General features: G+C 37.6%; 1 protein-coding gene across 1 annotated transcript in view; it reads left to right on the top strand.

Moving 5' to 3' along the window:
- KIAA1841 (KIAA1841 ortholog) overlaps positions 1–11,752 on the top strand; it is a 43,575-nt gene that overhangs the window by 18,528 nt on the left and 13,295 nt on the right. Inside the window, exons 8-11 of the mRNA XM_006778569.2 lie at positions 2,293–2,379; positions 2,489–2,599; positions 6,383–6,506; positions 11,242–11,394. Coding sequence (XP_006778632.2) covers positions 2,293–2,379; positions 2,489–2,599; positions 6,383–6,506; positions 11,242–11,394 — 475 coding nt within the window. The remainder of the gene's footprint in view (positions 1–2,292; positions 2,380–2,488; positions 2,600–6,382; positions 6,507–11,241; positions 11,395–11,752) is intronic.

Here is an 11,752-nt window from a genome sequence, read left to right as displayed (position 1 = left end):
TCTCTCTCTCTCTCTCTCTCTCTCTCTCTCTCTCTCTCTCTCTCACACACACACACACACACACACACACACACACACACACACCACATACACACATACCTGCTAGAATAATTTGGGGTTAATATTGAACCTGTAGATTTGTGAAGATTTGACATCTTAATAATATTGAGTCATTCAGTCCATGAACATGGTATAACCCCTCATTTATTGTAGCAATGTTTTATAATTTTCAGTGGAAAGATCCTTTTCATTTTTTATTAAATTTATTCTTGGGTATTTAATTTCGGGGTGCTGTTGTAAGTGCTATCTTTATTTAATTTTCTAATTGTTAGCATGAGAATATTAATAAAAGACTATCTAAAATTTAGTTAGAGGTTCAACAGAGGAGTGTAGCCAGTGAGGGGCCTGAGAAGGAGGAGCCAATGGGTGGAAGGAAAGGCTTTCAAACAGGTGGAAGTAGTTAAGTGATCAAATGTGTAGAATGCTGTCACATGTAGAGTAAGGAGAGGACAGAAATGTGTCCAGTGGATTTAGATAGATTTTTTCCAGATGTATTTTTACAATATATTTTTATTGAGTTCAAAGAAGAAGGGAGAGGGAGAGACAGACAGAAACATCAATGATGACAGAGAATCATTGATCGGTTGCCTCCTGCACACCCTCTACTGGGGGTGAGCCTGAAACCTGGGCATGTGCCCTGACCTGGGAATCAGACCTTGACCCCCTGGTTCATAGGTTGATGCTCAGCCACTGAGCCATGCAGGCCGGGCCATAAGTATTTTTTTAAAGGAGAGAATTATATTTATTTGCTGACCAGGATGATTCATTAGAGCAGTGGTTCCCAAACTTATTTGGCCTACCGCCCCCTTTCCAGAAGAAAATATTACTCAGCGCCCCCTGGAAATTAATTTTTTTACACTTTAATAGCAATTAAACAGAAAGATATATGTAATAATGTTTCTACCTTTTTCGTAAAATATAGTAAAGAAAGGTGTAAATTAGAAACATTGAAGTTTGAAATTATGAAACTATTTATTGAACTTAGAATAGAAAGGTAATACAAAAAAAGTTAAAACAAATGTACCTGTGGCCATCACCGCCCCCCTGGATCGCTGCAGCGCCCACCAGGGGTGGTAGCGCCCACTTTGGGAATCACTGCATTAGAGTGAGAGGAATTGATAATATAGGGAATTGATCCAAGAGTGTAATCATTAAGGGAAATGAGACAAAGGGGAATTATCTAAGAGCTAAATACTTAAAAATGGGATCAGGGTCCTAAATCTGGATCTGGACTTTAATAGCAGCTGTTACATGAGGGAAAATGGAGATAGAATGGTATACTTGGAATTAAGGGCAGTTAGTTTAATTAGAAAATTCAGTTAAATTATGCATATTAATAAAGTATTAATATTTATTGAATGCTTAATGCTATGTCTGGCACTCTTTAAAAACATCTCATTTAACCCTCCTAAAAACTTATGAGTTTGGAATTATTAGCCCCATTTTGTGAATGAGAAAACAAGGTTCAGAGAGGTTAATTTGCTAAAAATCATGTCCTTCACTCCCAAGGAGGGTGTCTGGGCACTGCAGCTCAACGATGGACAGTACTGGGCTGTGTCCAGTCCTGAGCGGACCCCCTCAGCTGTGGCCACCTATCCCACTTAAGGGTGGAACTGGACCTCAAAGTGGGGGCCGTGTCCTTCTATGCTGTGGAGGACCTGCACCCACCTCTACACTTTCCGTGTCAGCTTCCAAGAGCGTGTGTTTCCCCTTTTCTCTATCTACTCTACTGGCACCTTCTTGCGAATCTGGCCTTGAGAGACATTGCCCAGCCTCCAGAGGGAGCGGGTCAGTCAAGGGTTGAAGAATACATAGATTATCGCATATTCACTTTTAAAGGCAACTATAAGTATATTTTTTGGTAATTGTCAGTATATTTTTAAGTTTTAAAAGAATAAAAATGGTTGTGTATTTATCACTACCACTACTGAGTTGTTGATAGACCTAGAATTGTTAAATTTCCAAAATCTTCAATCTTGAATATTACAGTACCAAAAGACTAAAAGAGAGGTAGGTATTTATGTCTTTTTTTTCCTATTAAAATAGATTATTGATCAAGCAGTTCTCATTAGGAGAATTAATTTGTAAATTCCCAAAGAGAATTAATAAATCTACGGATTTATTAATCTTATTTTCTACATGTGCATATAGGTCAACATTTGTTTTCATTACTATGACATAACTTTAGTAAAATAAATAAAGGAAATTAACTTGGTCATTTGTTGTTACTAGTAAACTGTTTTGTAAGAAGATTGAGAGACTATTTGATCCTGAGTACTTGAACCCAGATTCTCGGAATACTGCAGCAACGCTGTACAGGTATGGTGGCATGCTTTTCTTTGGTAGGCTGTATGATGCAGCTAAAATCTTTAATTTACTATATTTACATTTTCCTTCTTGTATGTTTTTATATCAATTTTTGTTATAGATGCTGTTTGTGTAAGAAATTTTTAACAAAAGAAACAGAAAGAAGAATTTCTTGCATTCCTGGAAAAATCAATGTGGATCGACATGGAAATCTTGTGTATATTCACATAAGGTGTAGTGAAAATAAAATACAGCTTTTCAAATGTAAATTACTAGTGTATTTATAGAAGCATAACTACTCCTATAAGGAACAGGATATATTTTCTGCATGTGATCCAACTTTGATTTAGAGCAGTGGTTCCCAAAGTGGGGCACATGCCCCCACAGTGGGGCAATTTGATTTTTTGTTTTGTTTTGTTTTGTTTTTTTAAAATATATTTTATTGATTTTTTACAGAGAGGAAGGGAGAGGGATAGAGAGTTAGAAACATCGATGAGAGAGAAAGATTGATCAGCTGCCTCCTGCACACCCCCTACTGAGGATGTTGCCCGCAACCAAGGTACATGCCCTTGACTGGAATTGAACCTGGGATGTTTCAGTCTGCAGGCCGATACTCTATCCACTGAGCCAAACCGGTTAGGGCCAATTTGGTTTTTAAGGGGAGCAATTTGAGAATGAGTTATTAACAGTGAATTTTTTGCATTTCTTGTGGTTCTAGGGGCCTCATATACAGTATGTAAATATATATTGTGACATATTTATGCATTTTAGTTCTCTATTATATGTTTATTTGCATGTTAAACTTTATTTGCAATTTTTTATATCACTTCATATTATTATTATTAGAGCCTGGTGCACGAAATTCATGCACTAAGGGGGGTTTCCCTCAGCCCAGCCTGCACCCTCTCCAATCTGGGACCCCCTCAGGGGATGTCTGACAGCCAGTTGAGGCCTGATCCCTATGGGATTGATAGGTGCCGCCATCTTTGTGACGCTGTGCAGGTCAATTAGCATATTCCCTCTTTTTTTCTGCTTTTATTTATTTTTATTTATTTTATTTTATTTTTTTATTTAATCTTTAAATTCTTTATTAGTTAAGGAATTACAGATGTGTCCTCATTCCCCCCCCATTAACCTTGATTAGGTAAGATTTTTTAAAACAATTTCTTAGTGATTTCTTAGTACTTCAGCTGCCCTTTTGTTCTTTTGTTCTTCTTTTTCATGGATGCCATGTACTTTGGAAGCTTATTTAGACCAAGTTATGGCCTTTTAGGCTTCCTCCACTTGAATAGGAGTTCACTTTTTGAAGAATAAGAATTATGTCACAGGAGACATCAGGATTTCAGAGATGCTTAGGTGGGGCATGGCCAAAAAAAAGGTTGGGAACCAGTGATTTAGAGAGATGCTATTTCCAAAACAAAATTGTTTTAAAGGCTATGTCTTATTGACTGGGTGAGTATATTTTTTAAGTTTTAAAAGGATAAAAATGGTTGTGTATTTATCTCAAAAGATATTTTGATCAGTACCATTACAATTATTTCTTTTTACTAACAGGTTTTAGTTATCTATATAAATGTTACTTTGAATATGACAAGAGAACCAAGTTTACTTTCAGGTGAATTTTTGTAAATGAGGAAAATTGTCTTTAAAATTGAATATTCCATAATTTATGTATTCTTCATACTTTGTCAGTATTCCATTAATACATAGTGTTTTTTTTTATTCCCCTTTAAGTTCAAAACCAGTTCTCATTCTGAGTTGGAGGGAGAGTGTTGTTAAATGGTATGTCTCAAGAAAGCAAAAACTTTCAAATATATCCTACTCCTAGGAATTAACACAAAGAGGTAATATTGGATTTGTGAAAGCACTTAATAAGGACATTTATTGCTATGTTGTTTAAATTTTAAAAGGGAAACACCCAAATAATTAAGCAACCTAAAATGTCTATACAATAATGTATATAAAGCACAGCTAATCAATTCTTAATGTACAGCCTTTGAGAATAATGTTGTAAAGGACTATATACTTACATATAAAGTTGTTAGTGGTAAATTAAGTGAAAAGAAGAACAGGTTATAAAACAAAACTAGAAACATGCCCACTAAAATATTAACAGTGTTACCATTGAATGAGTATTATGGATGGTTTTAATTTTCTTTGTGCTTGTTCTTTTTTCTGCATTAAAAATGTGCACCACTTTTACTAAAGAAAAAAAACTACAAATGTTAATTTCATAGTTTAAACATTAAAACGGAAGTACAGAAAACATATTTGACCTTAATATGAATAGCACAGTCAACTTTAAAATGTTTCATTTTTCTCTTCATATAATAATCAGGGAATCTTTTTAGTTATTATAAGCACCTGGGATTTTATACTTTTTTGTCTTGAGACTTGATTCATATTTTTAAAATTATGTCCATTCTGGCCCTAGCCAGTTTGGTTCAGTTATGCCTGCGGACTGAAGGGTCCCAGGTTCAATGCCGGTCAAGAGCAGGTTGCAGGCTCCTCTCCGGCTCGGGCCCTGGTCAGGGCTCATGCAGGAGGCAACCAGTCGATGTGTTTCCTCTCACATTAGTATTTCTGTCTTTCCCTCACTCTTCCACTCTCTCTAAAAATCAATGGAAAAATATCCTCAGGTGAATATTAAAAAAAAATTATGTCCATTTTGCCCTGGCCAGTGGTGTCAGGGTCATTGTTTCTCTCTCTCTTTCTCTTCCTCTTTCTAATATCAATTTTCAATTATTTTGAAAATTATTTACATTCTGATAGCAATAACTATTATGTATTCTATATATTTTCTGACATTGGGAACTATGAAAAAAATTGATAACTTCAACATCCATTTTTGTTTTATTCAAAGTATTTTAGCAAGTCAGCTGTTGCTGACATTTTAAAAAAATTGTCTTTAACTTAAAACAGATGTGCCTATGTAAATTGCAATAATATGATGTCATTTTATTATTTGTTAAACTAAGGACAAAAATAGCAAAAGTCTGAAAAGATGCCCTGGCCAGTTTGGCTTGGTGAATGGAGCGTCAGCCTGTGGATTCCGGGGTCCCGGTTCGATTCCGGTCAGGGACATGTGCCTTGGTTGGGGGCACGTCCCCAGTGGGGAGTGTGCAGGAGGTGGCTGATCGATGTTTCCCTTTCATCGATGTTTCTAGCTTTCTGTTCCTCTCCCTTCCTCTCTGTATGGTAATCATTAAGATATATTTTTTTAAAAAAAAGTCTGAAAAGATTAAGGAACTTGAGGGAAAAAATAGGAACTTGAGTTACATATGACCATAGCAAATAGGGTTTTAAGCCTTTGCTATTTTTTAAAATACACTTTTTATTGATTTCAGAGAGGAAGGGAGAAGGAGAGATAGAAACATTAATAATGAGAGAGAATCATTGATCGGCTGCCTCCTGCACTCCCCACACTGGGGATTGAGCTTGCAACCCAGGCATGTGCCCCTGACCAGGAATCAAACCGTGATCTCCTGGTTGATAGGTCAGTGCTCAGCCACTGAGCCATGTCAGCCAGGTGCCTTTGCTATTTTTAAAGTTGATCTTAACATAAAAATGTATATTACCAAGACCTAATTATATATTACTATATTATTTAATTACTAAAAAAATACCTCCTGAGAATAATATAAACACATTAATGAAATGTTTAGAATCACCCATAATTAACAACTTTATTATATAATATGTACAATTAGAATAAAGCAACATATGTCGAAGCCCCAAATGTTAGCCTACTCAAACTTTATTTAACTTATAATCCTTTATGTAGCTTAGCAAAATAATTTGGCATTCAACCATTCATGCCTTTTCCTGTTATCCACAGAAAAATAAAGCATAAACAGACTCCAAATGATATTTTACCTACTGTTCTGTCCATTCTACAACCATTAGTTAGGGACTATTCTTGGATATAAACCACAAATTTAAAAGCATTTGCTCTAAACAATTGTTAATATTGATTTCTTGTAAAATAATATAACAATTGATGCTCTTTCCCCAGAGATAAGACTTGGGATGTTCATGAGTATTTGAATAGTCTTTTTGAAGAATTAAAATCTTGGAGAGATGTATATTGGCGCTTGTGGGGAACAGTCAACTGGCTAACTTGTTCGAGGTGTTTCCAGGTGATTTTTAAAAAATATATCCTGCTCTGCAAACATTGAGAACATATTCTTTGGTACATGCTATTTAATTAGTATATTTGGGTGTGTTTTGACAATATCTAACATCTTTATAAGAATTTGGTGGCAAAAGCGGTTCTATTAAACATTGCTTACACCTGACTTAATTTTTCTTACTATGTTTCTTCTTCCTCTTTATTTTCATTGTTTTTTTTTTAATATTTTTAATTGATTTTTTACAGAGAGGAAGGGAGAGGGATAGAGAGTTAGAAACATCAACGAGACAGAAACATCGACCAGCTGCCTCCTGCACACCTCCCACTGGGGATGTGCCTGCAACCAAGGCACACGCCCCTGACCGGAATCGAACCTGGGACCCTTCAGTCCGCAGACCAACGCTCTATCCACTGAGCCAAACCGGTCTGGCTTTGTTTTCATTGTTGAAACAATCAGTGACTTGCTGAATTTTTAGAAAACCAACAGGTTATAAGTGACCAAATACATTTTTCCAATTATTTCCTGCTAAACTGTTTCGCTGTTGGCCCATACATTTCTTTATTTTTTTTTTACTTGTACTTATTTATTTTAAATTAATTTTACCTTTCTTTAATATCACTTTGCTTTCTCAAAGCCTATCTTTGTTCATTCTGTAACATTTCAAGAGCACATACTAATGTGCCAAACACTCTTCCTTGCCAGGTAAAGAGCACTGAACTGGGCTGTCACCTTTATTTTCATTTAAAAGTCAAACATCAAATGTAAATGGTAGCCCATGCATTTCTTTAGAAACACCTTTGCAGATAGGATGTGATTGACATCTCCCTTCTTGTTATAACAGCTGTGTTCCCAAAGGGTTTTGTTCATTTTTAAATAAATGAGTCTATAATAAAAGCACAGGAAAGCTTGCTATGTGAAGGTACCTATAATAAATCCTTTTATAGAATAAATAGATCTTTATAAATCACAATCATTCCTAATTAGGCTTATGTATAAACTAGAGGCCCAGTACACAAAAATTTGTGCACTCGGGGGGTCCCTCAGCCCGGCCTGTGCCCTCTCACAGTCTGGGACCCCTTGAGGGATGCCCACCTGCTGGCTTAGGCCGCTCTCTGGGTGCTGAGGGGATGATGGCTGTTTGCAGCTGGTCACACACGCTTCAGGGTGGGGGTCCCCACTGGGGTGCCTAGCCAGCCTGGGTGAGGGGCTGATGGCTGTTTGCAGCTGGTCACACATCCTTCAGGGTGGGAATCCCCACTGGGGTGCCTGGCCAGCCTGGGTGAGGGGCTGAGGGCCGTTTTTCAAGCTGGCTACACCCCCGGCAACCCAAGCTCCCAGCCTTTCCTTTTTTTTCTTTTTCTGGGATTTATTTATCTTCTATTATCGAAGCTTTGTAGCCTTGAGCGTAGCCCAGGGCCGTCCAGGGAAGGTAGGAAGCTTGGCTTCCTGCATTGCCAGGGGCAAAACAAGCCTCCTGCTCACTCCAGCTCCGTGGCCACTGCCATCTTAGTTGGGTTAATTTGCATACTCGCTCCTGATTGGCTGGTGGGCGTGGCTTGCGTGTATTTATTTATCTTCTATTATCGAAGCTTTGTAGCCTTGAGCGTAGCCCAGGGCCGTCCAGGGAAGGTAGGAAGCTTGGCTTCCTGCATTGCCAGGGGCAAAACAAGCCTCCTGCTCACTCCAGCTCCGTGGCCACTGCCATCTTAGTTGGGTTAATTTGCATACTCGCCCCTGATTGGCTGGTGGGCATGGCTTGCATGTAGCGGAGGGATGGTTGCTTTGCATGTTTCTCTTTTATTATATAGGATTCAGAGTGTTCCACATAAAGTTTTTTTTAATATGTTTGTATTGATTTCAGAGAGGAAAGGAGAGGAAGAGAGAGAAACATCAATGATGAGAGAATCATTGATCGGCTGCCTCATGCACACCCCCTACTGGGGATCGAGCCCACAACCTGGGCATGTGCCCTTGACCGGAATCAAACCTTTCAGTCCACAGGCTGACAGGGTATCCACTGAGCCAGGGCTACGTAAAATTTTTTATGACTCCCTAATGTCTTCCTGCCCCCAATAATTTTCCTCTCTCACTTGAGTAATGATTTTAAGTAGAGTGAAGGAAGCACTACTTACTAAAACCTTCAGAGTGAGGTTTCTCAAACTGTATAGGTTTATACCCAATGGACTCCCTATGTCCCCTCAATATTTAAAAATTGGACTTATTGAAGTATAATTTATATACAGTAAAATTTACCTTTATACTGTAAAATCAGTTCCGTTTAAGAGGTTTGACAAACACAGTTATGTATCTACCACCACAATCAAAACATAAACCAGTTTCATCACCCTGAAAATTTCTTTTGCCCGTTTGTAGTCAGTTCCTTCTCCCATCCCCGACTCTGGCAATCACTGACTTGATTAAGTGTCTTTATAATTTTGACTCTTCCAAAATGTCATACAGATACTATTATAACATTTTTTACTTTTTGGGTCCAGATTTTTTTATCTAGTAAAATGGACTTGAAATATTTATCCATTCACCAGTGAAGAACTTTGTAGGTGTTTCTAGTTTAGGACTATTATGAAGAAAGCAACTATAAACATGTCCTACAGACTTTCATGTAAATACTAGTGGCCCAGTGCATGAAATTCATGCACATTAAAAGGGAATTATTTAGAGGAAATATTTTAATATTGCTATTTGCTCTTTATAATAGAAGTGCCAGAGATGAAAGAAAATTAGTAAAATGTATATGAAAATCTCCCTCCTGTCAGAGTCTGGGACGCGCCACAGGACCCAGAGTCAAGTCCCCGCCCACCTGTCCGCGCCATGAAATCGCACAAGACCCAGACCCAACAGCCCCATCCCCGTCAAGCCCCGGAGGGCCAGAGGCGCAGCCTCAGGTCCCCTGGCCCAGGGTCAGGCAGGGGGTGCAGCCTCAGGTCCCCCAGCCCAGCCTCAGGTCCCCTGGCCCCAGTGTGATGGCATGATGACCATTTGCATATTAGCTCTTTATTATATTGGATAGATTTTCCCCTTGAGTAACCTAGAAGTAGGATTGCTAGATTGCATGGTAAATGTAATCCTAACAGTTTTCCAAAGTCCTGAACTTGCATTCCTCCCAGCTGTCTCTTGAGAGGTCTAGTTGCTCCACATTTTCACTTGATATTGTCAAGCTGGTGTTTATGTTTTTTGTAAATTTAATAGCTGTAACATCATATCACTTATAATCAAGAATATCAGGCTTCTAAAACCTGACTTGTTTAGCTTGTCAGAACATAGAAAATTTGAGGGATTTTTTTTCTCCTTTATAGAAAATTGAATATTGATTTTATTTATAGCATTTAACATTTATTATGGAGAGTTCATAAACTCAAAAAATAATTTGTATGCTAAATACTTTGTGTGTGAGTGTATGCCTTATAGCTTTTATCAGACAAAAAAATTTAATTAAAAATCATTTGAAAATCAACTAGAACTAACAAGTAAGTATTCTGAATTATAGATTATCCTTTTTTGCCTTTGTGTTCAAGATCAGTGCTTAACCCTAGCCAGTTTGGCTCAGTGAACAGAGTGCTGGCTGGCCTGTGGACTAAAGGGTTTCAGGTTCAATTCTGGTCAAGGGCATGTACCTCAGTTGTAGGCTCAATCCCTGGCCCTGGTTGGGGTACATGTGGGAGGCAACCAATCAATGTGTCTCTCACATCAATGTTTCGCTCTCTGTCTCCCCCTCTTTGTTCCACTCTCTCTAAAAATCAATGGAGCCCTAGCTGGTTTGGCTCAGTGGATAGAGTGTCAGTCTGCAGACTGAAGAATCCCGGTTTGATTTCAATCAAGGGCACATGCCCAAGTTGCAGGCTCGGTCCCCAGTGGGGGACGGGCAGGAGGCAGCCAATCAATGATTCTCATCATTGATATTTCTATCTCTTTCTCCCTCTCCCTTCCTCTCTGAAATCAATAAAATACATATATAAATATATGATCAAAAAATAATATAAAATAAAAATCAATGGAAAAATATCATTGGGTAAGGATTAACAACAAAAATAAAGATCAGTGGTTAAAATGATTAATTTTGTTATTTTCTTTAAATTATTTTTATCAACTTATAAACATACCTGGACTGTATGGTAAACGTAATTCTAACAGTTTATTACTTTTTAAAAAACAGTCTATTTTATAATTAAACCTTGATGTTTCTTTACAATGATTCAAAGTTACTCCATTGTTTTCATTAATACTAATGTTAAATATTTATCTTAAAATGCAAAGAATAATCAAGACAAAATTTTATTTTATTATTTTCACTGGAAACTTTTTATATGATTGGCTATTGTAAAATTAGATGTACATCAAGATCAGTTAATTCATCTGAATTTTGAGTAAAGTGTTCTTGCTTTTTCTTTTTAATAATTTTATTGAGGTATAATTATATGCCATAAAATTCATTCATTTTAAGTATACATTTTAGTAAATTTAGAGTTGTGTAACCATCACCACCATGCAATTTCAGTACATTCCCATTACCCCCAAAAGATTGCTTGTGTCCATTTGCTGCCACTCCCCAATCTTATCTCCAACCTCAGGCAACCACAAATCTACTTTGTGTCTCCAGAGATTTGATACTTCTGTACTTTTTATGTAAAGGGAACATACAGTATGTGATCTTGATTAAAGTATTTTTGAGATGTAAATTCCAATGTGGTAATAATAATTGATTTTATATTTTTCTTTTATTTAGGTTTTCCTCTGCACAGAATTTTCACATTGTCAGTATCACTCAGAAGCGGTGATTTATCCTCCTGCAGCCAGTTCACTTAGTACTGTGGGCACTGGAATTTATCCCTGCTGTAACCAGAAGGTCCTTCGGTTTGATCCTACTCAGTTTACAAAGGTAAAGGTAAAGGATTGATGGTATTACAGTATTGCAATGAGCATCCTTGCACATGCATCTTGGTACAGTACATGAGTATTACCATAGGTTAGAGTCCTTGACCATTAACACCACTTCAAAAATACAACTAACAGATGGAACGGACATCACCCAGAAGCATAGGAAGTCTGGCTGAGGGGAAATTCTACAACTAGAAGGAAAGAGAAAAGCATACTGAGAGTCAGAGGAGGCGCAGTGCGGAAAATACAAAGGTGCAGAGGTGCATGCGAAGCGGGCTGGCGGCTGAAGGCGTGGTTGTCTGTTTCAATTGGGAGGGAGTCTCAGGCTCTGAGCTCCAGTTCCAGGCGAGTCTGTGGGA

The sequence above is a fragment of the Myotis davidii genome, unplaced genomic scaffold (assembly GCF_000327345.1).
Source record: "Myotis davidii unplaced genomic scaffold, ASM32734v1 scaffold6, whole genome shotgun sequence".
Taxonomy (NCBI): Eukaryota; Metazoa; Chordata; class Mammalia; order Chiroptera; family Vespertilionidae; genus Myotis; species Myotis davidii.
Note: the sequence above shows the minus strand (reverse complement) of the source record. Positions and strands in the feature narration are given on the sequence as shown.